The sequence below is a fragment of the Phocoena phocoena genome, chromosome 13 (genome assembly GCF_963924675.1).
Source record: "Phocoena phocoena chromosome 13, mPhoPho1.1, whole genome shotgun sequence".
NCBI classification, from domain to species: Eukaryota; Metazoa; Chordata; class Mammalia; order Artiodactyla; family Phocoenidae; genus Phocoena; species Phocoena phocoena.
In genome coordinates, this window is record NC_089231.1 from 23,760,644 (window position 1) to 23,784,204 (window position 23,561).

At 37.6% G+C, this 23,561-nt stretch overlaps 1 protein-coding gene across 1 annotated transcript in view; it reads left to right on the forward strand.

Annotated features, from left to right (window-relative positions):
- The window catches only part of CFAP53 (cilia and flagella associated protein 53), a 65,959-nt gene that overhangs the window by 7,346 nt on the left and 35,052 nt on the right, over positions 1-23,561 (forward strand). The window contains exon 4 of the mRNA XM_065890312.1: positions 20,906-21,209. Coding sequence (XP_065746384.1) covers positions 20,906-21,209 — 304 coding nt within the window. The remainder of the gene's footprint in view (positions 1-20,905; positions 21,210-23,561) is intronic.

Consider the following 23,561-nt stretch of genomic DNA (forward strand, 5'->3'; position numbering starts at 1 on the left):
TTCATCAGTGTCTCATAATTTTCAGTGTACAGATCTTTAACCTCCTTGGTTAAATTTATTCTTTCGTATTTTATTGCTTTTGAAACTGTTGCAAAAGGGATTGTTTTCTTAATTTCTCTTTCAGATCGTTCATTATTAGTGTAAAAAATGCAACTGATTTTGTTTGTTGATTTCAAATCCTATAGCTTTACTGAATTCATTGATTAATTCTAACAGTTTTTGATGGAGTCTTTAGGGTTTTCTATATGCAAGATCATGTCATCTGCAAGCAGATAATTTTACTTCTTCCTTTTCATTTTGGATGTCTTTCATTTCTTTTTCTTGCCTAATTGCTCTGACTAGGATTTCCAGTACTATGTTGAATACAAGTGGCAAGAGTGGGCACCCTTGTCTTATCCCTAATTTTAGAGGAAAAGCCTTCAGTTTTCTACTTTTGAGCATGATGTTAGCTGTGCACTTGTTATATATGGCCTTTATTGTGTTGAGCTACGTTCCTTCTATAAGTAATTTGTTGAGAGTTTTTTTAATCATGAATTTGTCAAACCTTTTTCTGTATTAAGATGATCATATAATTTTTATCCTTCATTCTGTTAATGTGGTATATCACATTTATTGATTTGCATATGTTGAACCATCCTTGCATCCCAAGGATATATTCCACTTGATCATGGTATCTGCTTCTTTTAATGTGCTGTTAAATTTGCCATGCTAGTATTATATTGAGGATTTTTGCATCTGTGTTATTCAGGGATATTGGAAGTGTTTTCTCTTCTTCAATTTTTTTGGAGGATTTGAGAAAGATGGGTATTAATTCTTCTTTAAATATCTGGTAGAACTCACCAATGAAAGCATCTGGTCCTGGACTTTTCTTTATTGGTAGATTTTTTTCTTTTGCAGTACGTGGGCCTCTCACTGCTGTGGCCTCCCCCGCCGCGGAGCACAGGCTCCAGACGTGCAGGCTCAGCAGCCATGGCTCACGGGCCCAGCTGCTCCTCAGCATGTGGGATCCTCCTGGACCGGGGCACGAACCCGCGTCCCCCACATCGGCAGGCGGACTCCCAACCACTGCGCCACCAGGGAAGACCTATTGGTAGATTTTTGATTACTGGTTCAATCTCCTTACTCATTATTGGTCTTTTCAGATTTTCTATTTTGTCATGATTCAGCCTTGGTAGTTTATATGTGTCTAGGAATTTATCCATTTTTTAGATTATCTAATTTGTTTGCATATAATTGTTCATAATAGTCTTTCATGATCCCTTGTATTATTGCAGTGTCAGTTGTAATGTTTCCTCTTTCATTTCTGATTTTATTTATTCAAATCTTCTCTCTTTTTTCCTTAGCTAGTCCAGCTAAAGGTGGTCAATTTTGTTTATCTTTTCAAAAAACCAGCTTTAGTTTCATTGATATGTTTTATCATTTTTCTAGTCTCTACTTCATTTATTTCTGCCCTGATCTTTGTTATTTTCTTCCTTCTGCTTACTTTGGGCTTAGTTTGTTCTTTTTATAGTTCCTTGAGGTTTAAAGTCAGGTTGTTTATTTGAGATCTTTCTTTTCTCTTAATATAGATGTTTATTGCTATAAACTTCCCTCTTAAAGCTGCTTTTGTTGCATCCCATAAGTTTGGGTATGTTGTATTTCTGTTTTCATTTAAGGTATTTTTTGATTTCCCTTTTCATTTCTTCTTTGACCCATTGGTTATTCAGGAGTGTGTTGTTTAATTTCCACATATTTGTTAATTTTCCAGCTTTCTTCCGGTGTTTGGTTTCTAGTTTTATGCCATTGTGGTCAGAAAAGATACTTATATGATTTTAATCTTTTAAAATCTGTTACAACTTTTTTGTGACCTAGCATGTGATCTATCCTGGAGAATGTTCCATGTGTACCTGAGAAGAATGTGTATTCTGCTGCTATTAGATGGAATGTTCTGTGTATGTCTGTTAGGTGCATTTGATCTAAAGTATGGTTCAATCCAGTGTTTCCTTACTTATTTTCTGTCTGGATGATCTATGCACTGTTGAAAGTGGAGTATTGAAGTTCCCTACTATTACTGCACTGCTGTCTGTTTCTACTTTGATATCTGTTAATATTTGCTTAACATATTTGAGTGCTCTCATGTTGGGTGCATATATAGCTGACCCCTTGAACAACACAGATATGAACTCTGCAGGTCCACTTAAATGTGGTTTTTTCAGTAAGTGCAGTACTACATGATCTGGGATTAGTTGAATTCGCAGATGTGGAGGGCTGACTACAGGACTTGAGCATCTGTGGGTTTTGGTATCTGTAGCAGGTCCTCAAACAAATCCCCTGCAGATACCAAGGGATGAATCTGTATTTATAATTGTTATATCCTCTTGATGAATTGCTCCTTTTATCATTATATAATGACTTTCTTTCTCTCTTATTACAGCTTTTGAGTTAAAGTGTATTTTATCTAACATAAGTGTAGCTACCTCTGCTCTCTTTTGGTTTCTACTTGCATGAAATATCTTTTTCCATCCCTTCACTTTAAAGATATGTGTATCCTTAAAGCCGAAGCAAGTCTCTTGTAAGCAGCATATTGTTGGATATTGTTTTTTATACATTCAGACACGCTGACTAGATAATTTCAAATTACCTGTCTTTGAGTTCTCAGATTTTTTTCCTCTGTTTTGTTTGTTCACGCCTGATGTTGATGCTGTCTCTTGGATTTTTCGTTTCATTCATTGTATTCTTCAGCTCCGGAATTTCTGTTTGGTTCTTTTTGATTTCTATCTCTGTTGAATTTCTCATTTTGTTCCTGTGTTGTTTTCCTGATTTTGTTACATTGTCTATCTGTGTTCTCTGGTAGTTTACCAACCTTAAAACAATTGTTTGGAATTCTTCATCAGGTAATTTGTAGAGCTTTATTTCTTTAGGATTGGTTATTAGAAAATCATCATGTTCCTTTGTTGGTGTTTGTTTCCTTGATTTTTTGTAAGCTTCGAAGTCTTGTGTTGCTGTCTTTGCATTTAAAGAAGTATTTACCCCCTCCAGTTTTTACTAGCTGGCCTCAGGAAAGAAATACCATCACCAATCAGCCCAGCTAGGGATTCTGAGACCTTCCTCAGACCTTTTCTATGGATGCACCTGCTCTACACTTCTTGTTCTCTCGAGTGTATGTAAAGCATACCCTCACATCCTGTCTTTGGCAGGATCTGGATTCTCCCTACTGGCTGCTAGAGGAGAAGATGCTGTAAGGGGCAAAGGGGACACTGGGAAGTGAATTTCAATGGACCATTAATATATTTTCCACTCTCTAGTAAATGTTTTTTGACACAGTAATAAAAATGAAGTTTCATAAGTGGTTTGTGCTCTTAAAATACGTATTAATCTGGTAACAATTTTTACAGATTTCATAGAGAGATCTTATATAACTAAGTATACAGCTTCAAGTTGTATAACTTGCTAGTTAGATGAATTATTAGAATTTTTGAAGAAACAGTTATATCCTGCAACAATATACAGTAGCCCCCCTTATCCATCCCCAGTAAATGTCTGAAACTGGGGCGAGTACCAAATTCTCTATATACTATGTTTTTTCCAATACATACAGACCTATGATAAAATTTAATTTATAAATTAGGCACAGTCAGGGATTAACAACAATAATGAAATGGAACAGTTATAACAATATACTGTAATAAAATTCATGAATGTGGTCTATCTCTCTATCTCAAAATATCTTATTGTACTGTACTCACCCTTCTTCTTGTGATGATGTGAGATGATAAAATGTCTATGTGATAAGTAAGATGAAGTGAAGTGAATGATGTAGACGTTGTGATGTAGCATTAGGCTACTGGCCTTCTGACCACATGTCAGAAGCAGGATCACCTGCTTCGGGTGATCCTGGATCATTGATCAATGACGATGTTGATGGTTGATGTCAGGAGCAGAAGATGTTGACGGTTGGAGATCCCAAGTGGGTGCAAAATTTCATTACACTACTTAGAACAGAGTGCAGTTGAAAAATTTATGAATTGTTTATTTCTGGAGTTTTCCATTTAATGTTTTCAGACCACAGTAGATTGTGGGTAATGGAAACTGTAGAAAGTGAAATGGTGGGTAAAGGAGACTACCATAATTCATTTGAAATCCAACTGTTTTTAGTGTTTTTAATGTAATACCACCAACTCTTTAATACAGAGCAGCAAATATAGTTTTAATTCATTATAACGGTGAAGGGGCAGTGTTAAATTTTGATCAAGGATGCTAAATCAGGCCCCATTACTGAAAATATAATTGAAGCTTTAATGTATACATAAAGTGAGATGAAATTTTTCCTCTTCCTCTCCTTTCCCTTCCTCTTCCTTTTAGTATTCCATTGTGTGAATATACCACAATTTATTCATCTTCCAGGTTATAGGCATTTCAGTCATTTCCAGTTTATTCCTATAAATAAAGCTGCTGTGGACATTCTTGTACATGTCTTCTGGTAGACAAGCACATTCATTTCTTTTAGGTATATTCAGTGGCATACCTAGAATATTTGACACTCTAGAACGGATCATTTTTATTGCTCCAGGTCTTCCAAACAGCAAAATTATTTTCAGTAATAATAATGAAATGAAATGAATAACAGTGACAAGATAACCAGTGATTTTAAATTTATTTATTTATTAATTTATTTTTTGCGGTACGCGGACCTCTCACTGTTGTGGCCTCTCCTGTTGCGGAGCACAGGCTCCGGACACGCAGGCTCAGTGGCCATGGCTCATGGGCCTAGCTGCTCCGTGGCATGTGGGATCTTCCTGGACCGGGGCACGAACCCATGTCCGCTGCATCGGCAGGCGGACTCTCAACCACTGCACCACCAGGGAAGCCCAAAATTATTTTTATTTTTAAATAATTATATATTCACAGAAATTGAAAAGATAGTACAAAAATCTCATGTATTCTTACAGTCCCAGTTTCCTCCAATGGTTATATCTTATGTAACTATAACACAGTATCCTACAAGGAAATTGACATTGGTATAATGTATGTATATAATTCTGTGCCATTTTAGCACATGTGTAGATCCATCTAATCCGCCACCACAATCAAGATACAGAACTGTTCCATCATCACAAAAGTCTCCCTTGTGCTCCCCTTTATAGTCACAACCACCACTGTCACCCCCATCATTCCTAACCTCAGGCAACTTCTAATCCCTTTTCCGTCTCCATAATTTCATCATTTCAAGAATTTTATATAAATGGAATCATACAATATGTGATCTTTCGAAATTGGCTCTTTTCAGTCAATGAATTGCCTTTGAGTTTCATCCAAATTGCTGCATGTATCAATAGTTTGTCCTTTTTATTGCTGAGTGGTATTCCATTGCATGGATGTACTTAAGTTTCTATAAATCATTCACTTATTGCAGTACATTTTGATTGTTTCTAGTTTTTAACTATTATAAATGAATCTGATATGAACATTTGTGTACAGATAGTTGTGTGAACATAATTTTTCCTTTCTCTAGGATAATTGCCATATGCTGGGTCTTATATGTATGATTAATTTTGTAAGAAACTGACAAATTGTTTTCCATTGTGGCTGTACGATTTTATATTTCTACCAGTAATGTGTAAAAGATTAAGTTTTTCCATATCTTTGCCAGCTTTTCATACTGCCACTAGTACAGCAGAGGTGTGTAATGATATCTCATTGCCACCTTTACTGGCATTTCCCTAATGGGTGGTGGTGTTGAACAACTTTTCATATGCTTATTTGCCATGTGTACATTCAATTTGGTGAAGTGTCTCTTCATATCTTTTCCCATTTTCTAATGGGATTAGCTGTTAAGTTTTGAAAAGTCTTTGTATATTCCAGATATGAGTCCTTTGTAGGATATGTGGTTTAGAAATAGTTTTTCCTAGTCTGTAGCTTGTTTTTTTTTTCCTCTTAGGGGTGTCTTTCACAGAGAAAAAGTTGGTACATCATGAAAAAAACTTTTTAAATCCCCTACCCCTGTATTGCCTTTCCCCCCTTCCCTCTCCCCACTGGTAACCACTAAGTTTGTTCTCTGTATTTCTGAGTCTGCTTCTTTTTAGTTATAGTCATTAGTTTCTTGTATTTTTTTGGATTCCACATGTAAGTGATATCATGTGGTATTTGTATTTCTCTGTTTGACTTATTTCACTTAGCATAATGCTCTCCAAGTCCATCCATGTTGCTGCAAATGGCAAAATTTCACTCTTTTTTATGGCTGAGTAGTATTCCATTGTATATATATGCCATATCTTCTTTATCCATTCATCTGTTAATGGACACTTAGGTTGCTTCCATATCTTGACAATTATAAATACTGCTACTATGAACATTGTGGTGTGTGTGTCTTTCTGAATTAGTGTTTGTTTTTTTATTTTTGGATATGTACCCAGGACTGGAATTGCTGGGTCATATGGTAGTTCTGTTTTTACTTTTTAGAGAAACCTTCATGCTGTTTTCCAAAGTGGCTGCACTAATTTACATTGCTACCAATAGTGCAACATCCTTGCCAACATTGTTATTTATGTTCTTTTTGATGATAGCCATTCTTTTTTTTTTTAACATCTTTATTGGAGTATAATTGCTTTACAATGTTGTGTTAGTTTCTGCTTTATAAGAAAGTGAATCAGCTATACGTATACATATATCCCTATATCCCCCCCTCTTGCATCTCCCTCCCACCCTCCCTATCCCACCCCTCTAGGTGGACACAAAACACTGAGCTAATCTCCTGTGCTATGCAGCTGCTTCCCACTAGCTATCTATTTTACATTTGGTAGTGTATATATGTCCATGCCACTCTCTCATTTCGTCCCAGCTTACCCTTCCCCCTCCCCGTGTCCTCAACTCCATTCTCTACGTCTGCATCTTTATTCTTGTCCTGCCACTAGTTTCTTTGGAACCATTTTTTTTTTTAGATTCCATATATATGTGTTAGCATACGGTATTTGTCTTTCTCTTTCTGACTTACTTCACTCTGTATGACAGACTCTAGGTCCATCCATCTCACTACAAATATCTCAATTTCGTTTCTTTTTATGGCTGAGTAATATTCCATTGTGTATATGTGCCACATCTTCTTTATCCGTTCATTCGATGATGGACACTTACATTGCTTCCATGTCCTGGCCATTGTAAACAGAGCTGCAATGAACATTTTGGTACATGACTCTTTTTGAATTATGGTTTTCTCAAGGTATACACCCAGTAGTGGGATTGCTGGGTCATATGGTAGTTCTATTTTTAGTTTTTTAAGGAACCTCCATACTGTTCTCCATAGTGGCTGTATCAATTTACATTCCCACCAACAGTGCAAGAGGGTTCCCTTTTCTCCACACCCTCTCCAGCATTTATTGTTTGCAGATTTTTTGATGATGGCCATTCTGACCCGTGTGAGCTGATACCTCAATGTAGTTTTGATTTGCATTTCTCTAATGATTAGTGATGTTGAGCATCCTTTCATGTGTTTGTTGGCAATCTGTATATCTTCTTTGGAGAAATGTCTGTTTAGGTCTTCTGCCCATTTTTGGATGGGGTTTTTTGTTTTTTTGTTATTGAGCTGCATGAGCTGCTTGTAAATCTTGGAGGTTAATCCTTTGTCAGTTGCTTCATTTACAAATATTTTCTCCCATTCTGAGGGTTATCTTTTGGTCTTGTTTATGTTTTCCTTTGCTGTGCAAAAGCTTTTATGTTTCATTAGGTCCCACTTGTTTATTTTTGTTTTTATTTACATTTCTCTAGGAGGTGAGTCAAAATGGATCTTGCTGTGATTTATGTCATAGAGTGTTCTGCCTATGTTTTCCTCTAAGAGTTTGACAGTGTCTGGCCTTACATTTAGTTCTTTAATCCATTTTGAATTTATTTTTGTGTATGGTGTTCAGGAGTGTTCTAATTTCATACTTTTACATGTATCTGTCCAGTTTTCCCAGCACCACTTATTGAAGAGGCTGTCTTTTCTCCACTATATAGTCTTGCCTCCTTTATCAAAAATAAGGTGACTGTATGTGCGTGGGTTTCTCTGTGGGCTTTCTATCCTGTTCCATTGATCTGTATTTCTGTTTTTGTACCAGTACCATACTGTCTTGATTACTGTAGCTTTGTAGTATAGTCTGAAGTCAGGGAGCCTCATTCCGCCAGCTCCGTTTTTTGTTTTCAAGATTGCTTTGGCTATTCGGGGTCTTTTGTGTTTCCATACAAATTGTGAAATTTTTTGTTCTAGTTCTGTGAAAAATGCCAGTGGTAGTTTGATAGGGATTGCATTGAATCTATAGATTGCTTTGGGTAGTAGAGTCATTTTCACAATGTTGATTCTTGCAATCCAAGAACATGGTATATCTCTCCATCTATTTGTATCATCTTTAATTTCTTTCATCAGTGTCTTATAGTTTTCTGCATACAGATCTTTTGTCTCCTTAGGAAGGTTTATTCATAGATATTTTATTCTTTTTGTTGCAATGGTAAATGGAAGTGTTTTCTTGATTTCACTTTCAGATTTTTCATCATTAGTGTATAGGAATGCCAGAGATTTCTGTGCATTAATTTTGTATCCTACTACTTTACCAGATTCATTGATTAGCTCTAGTAGTTTTCTGGTAGCATCTTTAGGATGTTCTATGTAGAGTATCATGTCACCTGCAAACAGTGACAGCTTTACTTCTTCTTTTCCGATTTGGATTCCTTTTATTTCTTTTTCTTCTCTGATTGCTGTGGCTAGAACTTCCAAAACTATGTTGAATAAGAGTGGTGAGCGTGGGCAACCTTGTCTTGTTCCTGATCTTAGTGGAAAAGGTTTCAGTTTTTCACCATTGAAGACGAACTTGTCTGTGGGTTTGTCACATATGGCCTTCATTATGTTGAGGAAAGTTCCCTCTCTGCCTACTTTCTGCAGGGGTTTTATCATAAATGGGTGTTGAATTTTGTCTATAGCTTTCTCTGCATCTATTGAGATGATCATATGGTTCTTCTCCTTCAATTTGTTAATATGATTTATCATGTTGATTGATTTGCGTATATTGAAGAATCCTTGCATTCCTGGCATAAACCCCACTTGATCATGGTGTATGATCCTTTTAATGTGCTGTTGGATTCTGTTTGCTAGTATTTTGTTGAGGATTTTTGCATCTATGTTCATCAGTGATATTAGCCTGTAGTTTTCTTTCTTTGTGACATCTTTGTCTGGTTTTGGTATCAAGGTGATGGTGGCTTCGTAGAATGAGTTTGGGAGTGTTCCTCCCTCTGCTATATTTTGGAAGAGTTTGAGAAGGATAGGTGTTAGCTCTTCTCTAAATGTTTGATAGAATTTGCCTGTGAAGCCATCTGGTCCTGGGCTTTTGTTTTTTGGAAGATTTTTAATCACAGTTTCAATTTCAGTGCTTGTGTTTGGTCTGTTCATATTTTCTATTTATTCCTGGTTCAGTTTCGGAAGGTTGTGCTTTTCTAAGAATTTGTCCATTTCTTCCAGGTTGTCCATACTATCCGCATATGGTTGCTTGTAGTAGTCTCTCATGATCCTTTGTATTTCTGCAGTGTCAGTTGTTACTTCTCCATTTTCATTTCTAATTCTGTTGATTTGAGTCTTGTCCCTTTTTTTGCTGATGAGTCTGGCTAATATTTTATCAATTTTGTTTATCTTCTCAAAGAACCAGCTTTTAGTTTTATTGATCTTTGAGACCGTCTCCTTCTTTTCTATTTCATTTATTTCTGTTCTGATCTGATCTTTATGATTTCTTTCTTTCTGCTGACTTTGGGGTTTTATTCTTTATTCTTTCTCTAACTGCTTTAAGTGTAAAGTTACGTTGTTTATTTGAGGTGTTTCTTGTTTCTTAAGGTAGGATTGTATTGCTATAAACTTCCCTCTTAGAATTGATTTTGCTGCCTCCCCTAGGTTTTGGGTCATTGTGTTTTCATTGTCATTTGTTTTTAGGTATTTTTTGATTTCCTCTTTGATTTCTTCAGTGATCTCTTGGTTATTTAGTAGTGTATTGTTTAGCCTCCATGTGTTTTTAGTTTTTACAGATTTTTTTTCTGTAATTGATATTTAGTCTCATAGCATTGTGGTCAGAAATGATACTTTATACTATTTCAGTTTTTTAAAATTTACCAAGGGTTGATTTGTGACCCACAGTATGATCTATCCTGGAGAATGTTCCATGAGCACTTGAGAAGACAGTGTATTCTGTTGTTTTTGGCTGGAATATCCTATAAAATATAAATTAAGTGCATCTGTTTAATGTATCATTTAAAGCTTGTGTTTCCTTATTTATTTTCATTTTGGCTGATGTGTCCATTGGTGAAAGTGGGGTGTTAAAATCCCATATTATGATTGTGTTACTGTCGATTTCCCCTTTTATGGCTGTTAGTATTTGCCTTATGTATTGAGGTGCTCCTATGTTGGGTGCACAGATATTTACAATTGTTATATCTTCTTGGATTGATCCCTTAATTATTATGTAGTGTCCTTCTTTGTCTCTTGTAATAGTATTTATTTTAAAGTCTATTTTGTCTGATATGAGAATTGCTACTCCAGCTTTCTTTTGATTTCCTTTTGCATGGAATATCTTTATCCATCCCCTCACTTTCAGTCTGTGTGTGTCACTAGGTCTTAAGTGAGTCTCTGTAGACAACCTATATATGGGTGTTGTTTGGTATCCATTCAGCCAGTCTATGTCTTTTGATTGGAGCATGTAATCCATTTACATTTAAGTTAGTTATCGATATGTATGTTCCTGTTACCATTTTGTTAATTGTTTCGGGTTTGTTATTGTAGATCTTTTCCTCCTTTTGTGTTTCCTGCTTAGAGAAGTTCCTTTAGCATTTGTTGTAAAGCTGGTTTGATGGTACTGAATTCTCTTGGTGTTTGATTGTCTGTAAAGGTTTTAATTTCTCCGTCAAATCTGAATGATATTCTAGCTGGATAGAGTAATCTTGGTTGGAGGTTTTTCCCTTTCATCACTTTGAATATGTCCTGCCTGTGCCTTCTGGCTTGTAGAGTTTCTGCTGATAGATCAGGTGTTATCCTTATAGGGATTCCTTTGTATGTTATTTGTTGCTTTTTCCTTGCTCTTTTTAATGTTTTTTCTTTTTATTTAATTTTTGATAGTTTGATTAATATGTGTCTTGACATGTTTCTCCTTGGAATTATCCTGTATGGGACTCTCTGCGCTTCCTGGACTTGATTAACTATTTCCTTTCCCATATAGGGAAGTTTTCAACTATAATCTCTTCAAATATTTTCTCAGTCCCTTTCTTTTTCTCTTCTTCTTCTGGAACCCCTATAATTTGAATGTTGGGGCATTTAATGTTGTCCCAGAGGTCTCTGAGACTGTCCTCAGTTGTTTTCATTTTTTTTTTTTTTATTCTGCTCTGCGGTAGTTATTTCCACTATTTTTATCTTCCAGGTTACTTATCCGTTCTTCTGCCTCAATTATTCTGCTATTGATTCCTTCTAGAGAATTTTTAATTTCATTTATTGTGTTGTTCATCATTGTTTGTTTGGTCTTTATTTCTTCTAGGTCCTTCTTAAACGTTTCTTGTATTTTCTCCTTGTATTTCCAAGATTTTGGATAATCTTTATTATCATTACTCTGAATTCTTTTTCAGGTAGACTGCCCATTTTCTCTTCATTTTTTTGGTCTGGTGGATTTTTACCTTGCTCCTTTATCTGCTGTGTGTTTCTCTGTCTTCTTATTTTGCTTGACTTACTGTGTTTTGGTGTCTCCTTTACATAGGCTGCAGGTTTGTTGTTCCTGTTGTTTTTGTTGTCTGCCCTCAGTGGCTAAGGTTGGTTCAGTCGGTTGTGTAGGCTTCGTGGTGGAGGGGACTAGTGCCTGTGGTCTGGTGGATGAGCCTGGATCTTGTCTTTCTGGTGGGCAGGACTGCATCTGGTGGTGTGTTTTGGGTCGTCTATGAACTTTGTATGATTTTAGGCAGACTGTCTGCTAATGGGTGGTGTTGTGTTCCTGTCTTGCTAGTTGTTTGGCATAAGGTGTCTAGCTCTGTAGCTTGCTGGTCATTTAATGGAGCTGGGTCTTAGCATTGAGATGGAGATCTCTGGGAGAGCTTTTGCTGTTTGATATTACATGAAGCCAGGAGGTCTCTGGTGGACCAATGTCCTGAACTCGGCTCTCCCACCTCAGAGGCACAGGCCTGACACCTGGCCAGAGCACCCTGTGAACCACATGGCTGAGAAGAAAAGGGAGAAAAAAAAGAAAGAAAAGAAAGAAAGAAAGAAAGAGAGAAAGAAAGAAAGAAAGAAAATAAAGTTATTAAAATAAAAAAATTTTAAATTATTAAAAATTATAAAGTAATTCAGAAAAAGAAAGAAAGAAAGAAGAGAGCAACCAAACTAAAAGTCAAATCCACCAATGATAAAAAGTGCTAAAAACTGTACTAAAAGAAAAAAGGGACAGACAGAACCCTAGGACAAATGGTAAAAGCAAAGCTATGCAGACAAAATCACAGATAGAAGCATACGCATACACACTCACAAAAAGAGAAAAAGGAAATATATATATATATATATATATATATAGAAGGAAGCAAGCAACCAAATCAATAAACAAACCTACCAATAATAATAAACTCTAAATATTAAACTAAGATAAACATAAAACCAGAAATGAATTACATGCAGGAAGCCAACTGCAAGTCTACAGTTGCTCCCAAAGTCCACCACCTCAATTTTGGGATGGTTCGTTGTCTATTCACGTGTTCCACAGATGCAGGGTACATAAGTTGATTGGGGAGGTTTAATCCGCTGCTCCTGAGGCTGCTGGGAGAAATTTCCCTTTCTCTTCTTCATTCACACAGCTCCTGGGGTTCAGCTTTGGATTTGGCCCCGCCTCTGTGTGTAGGTTGCCTGAGGGCAGCTGTTCTGCACCCAGACAGGACAGGGTTGAAGTAGCAGCTGATTCGGGGGCTCTGGCTCACTGAGGCGGGGGGGGAGGGAGGGGTATGGAATGCGGGGCAAGCCTGCAGCGGCAGAGGCTGTCGTGAGGTTGCAACAGCCTGAGGTGCACCGTGTGTTCTCCCCGGGAAGTTGTCCCTGGATCACGGGACCCTGGCTGTGGTGGGCTGCACAGGCTCCCAGGATGGGAGGTGTGGATAGTGACCTGTGCTTGCACACAGGCTTCTTGGTGGCTGCAATAGCAGCCTAAGCATTTTATGCCCATCTCTGGGGTCCGCTCTGATAGCCACAGCTCACGCCTGTCTCTGGAACTCGTTTAGGCGGTGCTCTGAATCCCCTCTCCTCATGCACCCCGAAACAATGGTCTCTTGCCTCTTAGGCAGTTCCAGACTTTTTCCCGGACTCCCTCTCGGCTAGCTGTGGTGCACTAGCCCCTTCAAGCAGTGTTCACGCAGCCAACGCCAGTCCTCTCACTGGGATCCGACCTCCGAAACCCAAACCTCAGCTCCCAGCCCGCACCCACCCTGGCGAGTGAGCAGACAAGCCTCTCAGGGTGGTGAGTGCTGGTCGGCACTGATCTTCTGTGTGGAAATCTCTCCGCTTTGCCCTCTGCACCCCTGTTGCTGCACTCTCCTCCGTGGCTCTGAAGCTTCCCGTCTCTGCCACCTGTATCCACCAGTGAAGGGGCTTCCTAGTGTGTGGAAACTTTTCCCCCTTCACAGCTCCCTCCTAGAGGTGCAGGTCCTCTTCCTATTCTTTTGTCTGTTTTTTCTTTCTTTTGCCCTACCCAGGTACGTGGGGAGTTTCTTGCCTTTGGGGAGGTCTGAGGTCTTCTGCCAGTGTTCAGTACGTGTTCTGTAGGAGTTGTTCCACATGTAGATGTATTTCTGATGTATTTGTGGGAAGGAAGGTGATCTCCACGTCTTAATCCTCTGCCAGCTTGAAGGTCTCCCCCGATGATAGCCATTCTGACAGGTGCAAGGTGATATCTCATTGTGGTTTTGTTTCTTTCATTTTTTTTTGGCCATGCCTCGTGCATCGTGGGATCTTAGTTCTCCAACCAGGGATTGAGCCTGGGCCCTCAGCAGTGAAAGCATGGAGTGCTAGCCATTGGACCACCAGGGAATCCCTTCATTGTGGTTTTGATTTGCATTTCCCTGATGATTAACCATGCTGAGCATCTTTTCATGTGCTTTTTGGCCATTTGCATATCCTCTTTGGAGAAATGTCTTCAGTTCTTCTGCCCATTTTTTAATCGGGCTTTTTTTTTCTTTTCTTTTGATGTTGAGTTGTATGAACTGTTTATATATGTTGGATATTAACCCCTTATCAGTCATATCATTTGCAAATATTTTCTCCCATTCAGTAGGTTGTCTTTTCATTTTGTCGATTGTTTATTTTGCTATGCAAAAGCTTTTAAGTTTAATTAGGCCCCATTTGTTTATTTTTGCTTTTATTTCCCTTGTTTAAGGAGACAGATCCAAAAAAATATTGCTATGGTTTATGTCAAAGAGTCTTCTGTCTATGTTTTCCTCTAGGAGTTTTATGGTATCCGGTCTTACATTTAGATCTTTAATCCATTTTGAGCTTACTTTTATATACGTTGTTAGAGCATGTTCTGATTTCATTATTCTACATGTAGCTGTCCAGTTTTCCCAACACTTATTGAAGGGACTGTATTTTCTCCATTGTATATTCTTGCCTCCTTTATCATAGATTAATTTACCATAAGTTCATGGGTTTATTTCTGGGCTCTCTATTCTGTTCCATTGATCTGTGTGTCTGTTTTTGTGCCAGTACCATACAGTTGTGATTATTGTAGCTTTGTGGTATAGTCTGAAGTCAGGGAGCATGGTTTCTCCAGCTGTATTCTTCTTTCTCAAGATTGCTTTAGCTATTTGAGGTCTTTTGTGTTTCCATACAGATTTTAAAATTATTTGTTCTATTTCTGTGAAAGATGCCATTGGTATTTTGATAGGGGTTGCATTGCATTTGTATATTGCCTTGGGTGTGGTATGATCCTTTTTTAACAATACTAATTCTTCCAATCCAAGAACACAGTGTATCTTTCCATTTCATTGTGTCATCTTCAATTCCATTCATTAGAGTCTTTTAGTGTTCCAAGTACAGGTCTTTTACCTCCTTAGGTAGGTTTATTCCTAGGTATTTTATTCTTTTTGATATGATGGTAGATGAGATTGTTTCCTTAATTTCTCTTTATGATAATTTGTTGTTAGTGTATAGAAATGCAACATATTTCTGTATATTTATTTTGTATCCTGCAACTTTACCAAATTCACCATTGAGCTCTAATAGTTTTCTGGTGGTGTCTGTAGGATTTTTCTATGTATAGTATCATGTCATCTGCAAACAGTTTTACTTCTTTGTTTCCAATTAGAATTCCTTTTATTTCTTTTTCTTCTCTGATTGCTGTGCCTAGGACTTCCAAACTGTTGAATAAAAGTGGGCATTCTTGTCTTATTCCTGAGTTTAGTGGAAATGCTTTCAGTTTTTCACTGTTAAGTATGATGTTAGCTGTGGGTTTGTCATACATGGCCTTTATTATGTTGAGGTATGTTCCCTCTGTGCCCCAGACTTCTTTTTAAATGTCCTATATTTGTACACAGTGATTGGACCCCAGATTAAGGAAGGAATTTTTTTGGCTTTTTAGTATTTTGTGGTGTTTTTATTAAATGAATATCCTAGGATGTGTGGTCAGAACACTTGATGATATAATGAAGTACCAAGGAACTCCAGGACCAGACTGCCAGGTCTTCAGTCCCTGCTCTACTACATATTGAATGTATGAAATTACGTAAGATACTTAACAGCTCTGTGCCTTCATTTCCTCATCTGTAAACTGGGGATAAAATAATAATAATAATTAGCTTACAATAGTGTTTGTTGCAAGACTGGTTGTTATGAAGATCATAAGAGTTCAAATATGTAAAGTGCTTAGAACAGTGCCTGGCAAATAGTAAGCACTTAATAACTGTTGCTAATAATATTACTACTCCTGGCTCTGTGGCTTGGAAAGATACTTAGGCTCCCTGAGTTTCTATTTCTTTCTTTCTTTTCTTTTATTACTATTTTTTATTTATTTATTTTTGGCTGCGTTGGGTCTTCGTTGCTGTGCGCAGGCTTTCTCTAGTTGTGGTGAGTGAGGGCTACTCTTCATTGCAGTGCATGTGCTTCTCATTGCGATGGCTTCTCTTGTGGCAGAGCATGGGCTCTAGGTCCACGGGCTTCAGTAGTTATGGCACACGGGCTCAGTAGTTGTGGCTCAAGGCTCTAGAGTACAGGCTCAATAGTTGTGGCACATAGGCTTAGTTGATCCGCAGCATGTTCCCAGACCAGGACTCGAACCTGTGTCTCCTGCATTGGCAGGCGGATTCTTAACCACTGCACCACCAGGGAAATCCCTCCTTTTAAAAAAATTTTTATTTATTTATTTGGCTGCGCCAGGTCTTAGTTGTGGCATGTGGTATTTTCATTGCCGCATGCAGGATCTTTAGTTGCAGCACGTGGGATCTTTTAGTTGCGGCATGCGGGATCTAGTTCCCTGACCAGGGATTGAACCCAGATCCCCTGCATTGGGAGTGTGGAGTCTTAACCCCTGGACCACCAGGGAAGTGCCAGGTTTCGATTTCTTTAACTCTAAAATGGGGATGATACTTGCTGCCCCATCTAAGTTATAAGGCACTTATGAGGATGAAATAAGATTTTATGTGTGAAAGTGCCATGTGAAGCACTGACAAAAAGTTTTCCTCTTATTAATGATTATTATCATTAAAATAGATAGATATTCTATTTGATGTTTTTTAGCTCATCTATTTTAATTTTTGCATATAAATAATTTATATGATATAGTTACATATTAATAACCTCATGTAATTTATAAACAATGTTGTGGGTGCTTAGAAGTTTTTTTACTGAAAGACATACATAATCAAAAAAGCTTGAAAACCTACTGATCTAAAGAAGTGTTTATGATATGAGCTCATTCATGCAGTGTTAACACATTATTGACTGAGGGATTTTTGCATAAACTAATGCCTGTGGCCAAAGATTTGTTTTGTAAGTGAATATTGAAACACCCACGTTTGAGTAAATATCAACAACTTTTTTTGCACTTAATGTATTTATTTGAAACTTTGTACATGTCTTATGAAAGCATTCTAATATTTTGTTAGAGTGTGATAGGCCCTAGCAGGCACCTCTGTGCAGGGGAACAGAACATCTATTACAAATATACCATGTTTCACTGCACTTTCCCCTGGAAGAGCAGACTCTACTTTCTGGTGACTTTTTTTTTTTTTTAGTCCTGTGGATATTATTTCCTCTAGAATACATTATTTTATTTTACTTGATAGTTGACAAGGTGGATCTTTGCAGGGGACTCTTTTAGAAACGCCACAAGAAGGACCAGGTGCGGGACTACCACTACATTCACCAGAATGGTCAGTTACCCATTCTCTAACTATTGCTAACAAAAGTTGCTTGTAAGTCATTTTATTCTGTGCGTTAAAGCTACAATTAATTTTAAACACATTGAATAAACCGCAATTACTCAAATAGAAACCCATTTTCTTATACCATTTTTGAGTTTTCCAGAGGATATTGAAGTTTTCCAGGCATTGATCAGATCGATCAACTCCTTATATATTTATTATACTCTATTAGACAAGTGGGCTTAGTTATCTGATGGCCACTCCTCCTGTCTTCCTTTCCTGTAGATGCTATGGAGGCGTCATGAATAACTGTCACCATGCGGACTAACCTCTTGTCTTTCCATGTAAGAAGAATCACTTCTCCCTTCCATAAGAATGTCATTTCTCCCCTCTGTAGATTTTTAGATTTATCCTTTAATTGGTTTGGTAGACCACAATTATCTCTTATAGTCCCACAAACTCTGGTTTTATTTTTCAACAGTATTTCAGATGTGGACACACTGTTGTAATAATTGTCTTGGTAAATATGGTGCCATGAACTAAGATAAGGTTGTAGGACTGAAACCATTTCTTGAAGTTTCTTTTCTTCACCCATGTAAATCTCAAGGTTACATATATATCCGGTTTCACTTTTGCTAACCATCCTGACCGAAATTCCATATTTTGTAAGTTTTCCGTAGGTTTTGAATCTGAGTCGTCCTCTCCACTTTATCATTGCCTCATCAAGTGATAGCTCTTGTTCGAGTATATAGATCAATTGAAATTTTGGTAGAAAATAATCCAAAAGAGCTTTAACTTTTGAAATTCTGTCTGCAAGAAGTGGAGTTTCCAAGTTATCGTTAAAGTGAAGAAATGTCATTATTTGTTTGAACCTTCTTCTGGTCATAATCTTCGGAAAGATAGGTTTCAAGTAAGGGATCAACCGACTATTCTTTCCAGTGTGACTTTCTTATTTGTCCCATCAAAATTATTAATCCAAGAAACTTCTTCATGTCACTATTGGTTACATCAGTCCATTTTAAAGCCTTATCATACTTTTTATATGATTTTTCATTCTGTTGGTGATACAAGTTTGTTTGAGAAGCGACCAACTTGAAAAAGTCATTACCAAAAATTAATTCTGTTATTTTGCTAATACTTTGCGTGTTATTACATTCAATAGTTATACCTGACACACCTCTAAAGTCTTCTAATTTTTGTTATGAAATGTTGTCCTCAGTCCACTCTTCTGTAGAAGCAAAGGAGCATTCTCCAGCACCGTGAGTTTCATTTTCACTTTCTGTATCAGAATCAATCACTAAGGTTTTTTGCCTTTTTGTTGGTCTAATATTCACATCATCTGAATCAGAACTGTATTCTGAAGAACTACCATCTTCTGAGACACTCGCATATATGTCACTCAGGCAATCAGAGAAAGTGTCTGCATAAAATTCACTGAAAAATTCTTCTTCACTCAAAATTTCGCAAGGCGTTATTTTTGAAAATTTTATGATAATAAACTTGCATTTATAATATACACAGGGTTGGAACAAAAACCTAACTGAGCAAAATGTGAATGATAATGACAGTCATAAGTTGTGATCAATTTTAAGCTCTAACAACTTCGCATGGTGATGTTAATTGTATCACTCTCTAAAACCATATTGATACGTCTCTGGTCAATAATGTTCGGGTAACAAAAGACGTATATTAATACATCTCTGGTCAATAATGTGTTAATTCTGGCATTCTTGGCAGCATGCATCATCAACTGCCTTAAGAATGTCTTTGTACTCTTAGATTTCATATTAAGGAAGGAATTACCTTAAGAAAGTCATTAGCAATAAACAGAAAGAGCTACAGAAACAATGTTCATTGCAACATTGTAATAAAAGTTAGACATAACCTATATGTTCATCAAATAGGGGAGTGTTTAAGTAAACTGTGATATATTTATAGGCTGTAGCCTGTTATGCAGCTTAGTAAACTATAATAAAGTTCTAAGGTTAGGAATTGTTTTAAAGAATATTTCATGAGGAAGCATTCCCAATATAATGGTAGGTAGAAAAATTAAGATACAAGGAGATATAGATATGCAGAATAACTCCAGTTCTAGTAAAAATGCACATACATAAGACTGGAAAGAAATATATTAACATGCTAATAGTGATTATCTCCTGACAGTAGGATTACATGTTATTTTTAGTGTCTTCATACTTTTCTATATTTTCTAGTTTTTCTGCAATGAACATGTATTAGTTTTATACTTAGGAAGAAAGAGTTGATTTTAAATAAAAATTTAAAAATATAAGCCATACTTATTATCCTTAGGCTTTAAATTTCCATTAATTGAATACCTTTGTTAGAGTATGAATCATAGGATTGGGAAGGACTTTAATAAGTTATCATGGCCAATTCTGAGAATTTCACTGATGAATTTCAGACAGCTGAATTCGTTTTTTTAAATGTTAAAGTGTATTTTGGGGGTTTCATTTTGTGTGAAATTGACCACTCTTGCAATAAGAGCTTAGACCTCATCTTTTCTTTCAGTCTTAACAACTCGAATTTCTTTAAAAGTTCTTTATTGAGCCTATTCTCCAAACTTTAGCTTCTTGGTGTAGAATTTGATTTAGAAACCAGGAAGACTTGATGTTTATAAAAAACATTGCCTTCCATCACAGTTCTCAAACTTGGCTATATGTCAGAACCATCTGAGGAGCTTTTAAAAAATACAGATGTGTTAAACATTCTGATTTAACAAGTCTGGTCTGGGAGGGGGTAGGGAGGAAGAGGAGAGTAGGGTTTTGAAAATATTCCTAAATAATTTCACAGCTCTTAAATTAAAAATGGGCTCAGTCAAGAACATTTGAAGAAATTTAAATTACTGAGGCTGAAAGAAAGGATGAGGTCCAAACACTTACTGAAATAGCATTTCTTCTTGAATGGTGACACAAGCCTGGTTGTAAAAAGGCAACAAGAGGACTGTTTTCTCAACTCTAGCAGAAACCCCTTCAGTGGATGTGTGCCCTGCCAGGAATCTAGATGCAATGGGGAAACATCACCATGATATGCTAACTCTATCCTTGGGTCTTTTCTTGGATGTACATGCAGGGTCTCTTTCTACCAAAGCCTTAATCTACTTGTAATGTTGCAGGGACTCATCCCTCTTCTATTTCCTCTATAGTAATAATAGTAGTTGCCATTTACTGAGTTCCTGTTACCTACTAGGTATTTATGTCCATCTATCTCTGATTCTTACCAGAACCTTGAAAGTCAGTTCTTTCACAGATATAGAAACAGGCTCAGATAGATCGAGTTTTTGATCTAAGGTCACATAGGAAATATCAAAACTAGATTTCAAAGCCTGCTCTGCTTGACTCCAGTGCTTGTGCTTTGTCTGTGGGATCATGGTGCCTGCCTCCTTGCTGCTCCCTCATGTGTTTCCGGTGTTCAGATGGCCTACATCCAGGTCTTTAACTTTCTTACTTCAGTGTCTGACTGTGCAGATTTGTGCCTACAGAGAGCAATGTCTTATGAAAGGCTGGGTTTCTTTTTAAAATTGTCCTTTCAGGGAACGCTGTGAGGAGCTCCGTGTTGAGTTGTCCTGTATCCATCAGAAGGCAGTGAGCAAGGATCGGAAAGCACAGATAGCATTTAATGAGGAGCTGAAAAGGCAGGAGCTGGTGGAAGAGCAGATGTTCTCAAAGCTCTGGGAGGAAGACCGACTGGCCAAAGAGAAGCGAGAAGCCGAAGAGGCGAGGAGACAAAGAGAGCTGGTGGAGAACACACGGCTGGGGCTGAATGCCCAGATCACCAGCATCCAGGCGCAAAGGCAGGCAGGACGGCGGCTGAAGGAGGAGGAGGCGCGCCTTGTGGTGGGTCTTTTGAAATGCTTGTGATAGGACAATGAAATCAGTGGCTAGAATACAGTTTGCCGGCCTGCTACTATAGTTTGCCTGATGGCCAAGGCTCATTCACAGAGCAACAGACCATGGTCAGAGCCTTGGATTTCAAGGCCCAGCTGACAGTGCCATCTCATTGTATAGGGCAAGTTACTTCACTACTGTGATTCAGTTTCCTCATCTACAAAATGAGGCAAAGGGCACTTGTCTTTGTTGTGAGGATGAAATGGGATAATCATCGGCAGTGCCAATGAAGCCTAGTGGCAATTTGGCAACATCCCCCCATTCTTTGATACGGATAATTGATAGTTTCCAAATCCTATATAAAGTGCTTATACAACAGCTACAGTGACCCCCCCAGACCACCAGCATCAATAATTTTGTTCCTACAAGATCACTGCCCCTAGAATATACAAATTAGAGTTGTCAATGGAAATGTGTGCAAGCACTCAAAAAGGTAGCAATTTTATACGTATATAAAGCTTTCAACATCTGATACTTTAATACCACTAAATTTAGGAAGATGGTAATATTTTCTTGGGGAATCCCAAGTATTGAAATTTGAAACCGTAAGAAACATCAAAGGTAAGGTACATGTAGAGCCCAGAAATCTTCTCTGGGTTTAAGATTGTTTTATTTTGAACAGTTTAGTATAAGATCTCTAAGAAAATCAAAATAGTGGCCCCCAAATGGCCTTATATATACCCCCTCCTCTGGTGTAAGATACTTAGTGAGCCAGTTTTACTCACAACACTTCTGACACCAAATGTGTGGGTTTTTTTCTCACATCAGACAATACTCTGATGCTCTGCAGACACTGATTAGGTGTCCTACAATTTGATTCAGTTCTGATACTATATGGAGTTAGTGTCAGACTCCATAAGTTGAAGGGCTTAGTCCCACAAGACTGCCCTCACTTCAGATACCCATCACAAGTAGTGGGTCCCTAGGTTACCCACACTTCTGTCCAGCTTGGCTACAAAGTCCAAGGTTCTCAAGACTCCCCCTCAGTTTCAGTAATTCACTAAAACAGCTCATAGAACTTAGGAAAGTGCTTTACTTACCATTACCAGCTTATTGTAAGATATACAACTCAGAGATGGTCAAATGGAAGAGATGCATAGGGGAAGGTATGTGGGGTGGTACACAGAGCTTCCATGCCCCCACCACCTTGATGCGTTCAATCCAGAAGCTCTCTGGACCTCATCATTTGGGGGTTTATGGAGGTTTCATCACATGGGCGTGATTGATTAATTCAATCACCATTGGTGATTGAACTCAATCTCTGGCCCCTCTTCCCTCCCTGGAGGTCAAGGGGTGGAGCTAAAGTTCCAACCCTCTGATCACATGGTTTGGTCTTTCTAGTTATCATCTCCCATCCTGAAGCTATCTAGGGGGTCCAGCCACTGGTCATCTCATTAGGCTACAAAAGATAATCTTATCACTTTGGAGATTTCAAGGGTGTTAGGAGCTATGTGCCAGGAACCAGGGACAAAGACAAAATATTTATTTTTTATAGCACACCTAGCTATCTCTATTTCTACCTTACTTTAAAAAAAATTTTTTTTGGAAATAACTTTAACAAGGAGTTGCCAAAAATATTAGAGTTTCTGTGTACCTTTACATGACAAAATATTATATATAGAGACTTATAAAGACTTATACTCGTATAATACTTTCAACTAAAGTTACTCCCTTATTTAACTAAACTAAAAAACCCTCTTTTGGATTTCACCAGCTTTTACATGCACTCTTTGGAGGAAGGGGTATAGTTCTATGAAATTTTACCATATGTAACCACTACATTTATGTAACCACTACTGAATCAGGATATAGAATTGTTCCATCATTCAAAAAAACTCCTTCCAGCTACTCCTTTACTGTTATAACCTCTGTCAAAGAAAATTCAATTAACAATCAAGTTAAGAAGGAAAAGAGAATTTTTTTCAAGCCAAACTAAGGATTATATAATACAAGAGACAGACTCTCAGAAGCTCTGAGAATTGTTCCACCTGTTAGTAGTTGAAGGCACAGTCATATACATTTTCAAGACAGAGGATCATACATCAAAATGACACACTGACATTTTACATAAGTTCACCAAAGATACATAGTCCGGGTAAGCACATACGAAGCAAGCAGTAAGTCACCATGACCCCTTACAGAGTTGGGAAAGAATATTAATCTTCTATAAAGTTCTATTGCTGGCATCAGAAGAAAGAAAAAAGAATTGATCTTTGCCGTGAAGTAGGCATTCCCATCTTTGAGGAGGTCTGGTTAATGTATAATGAAGATGCACATTGCACTGTAAAGGGGGAGGGAGGA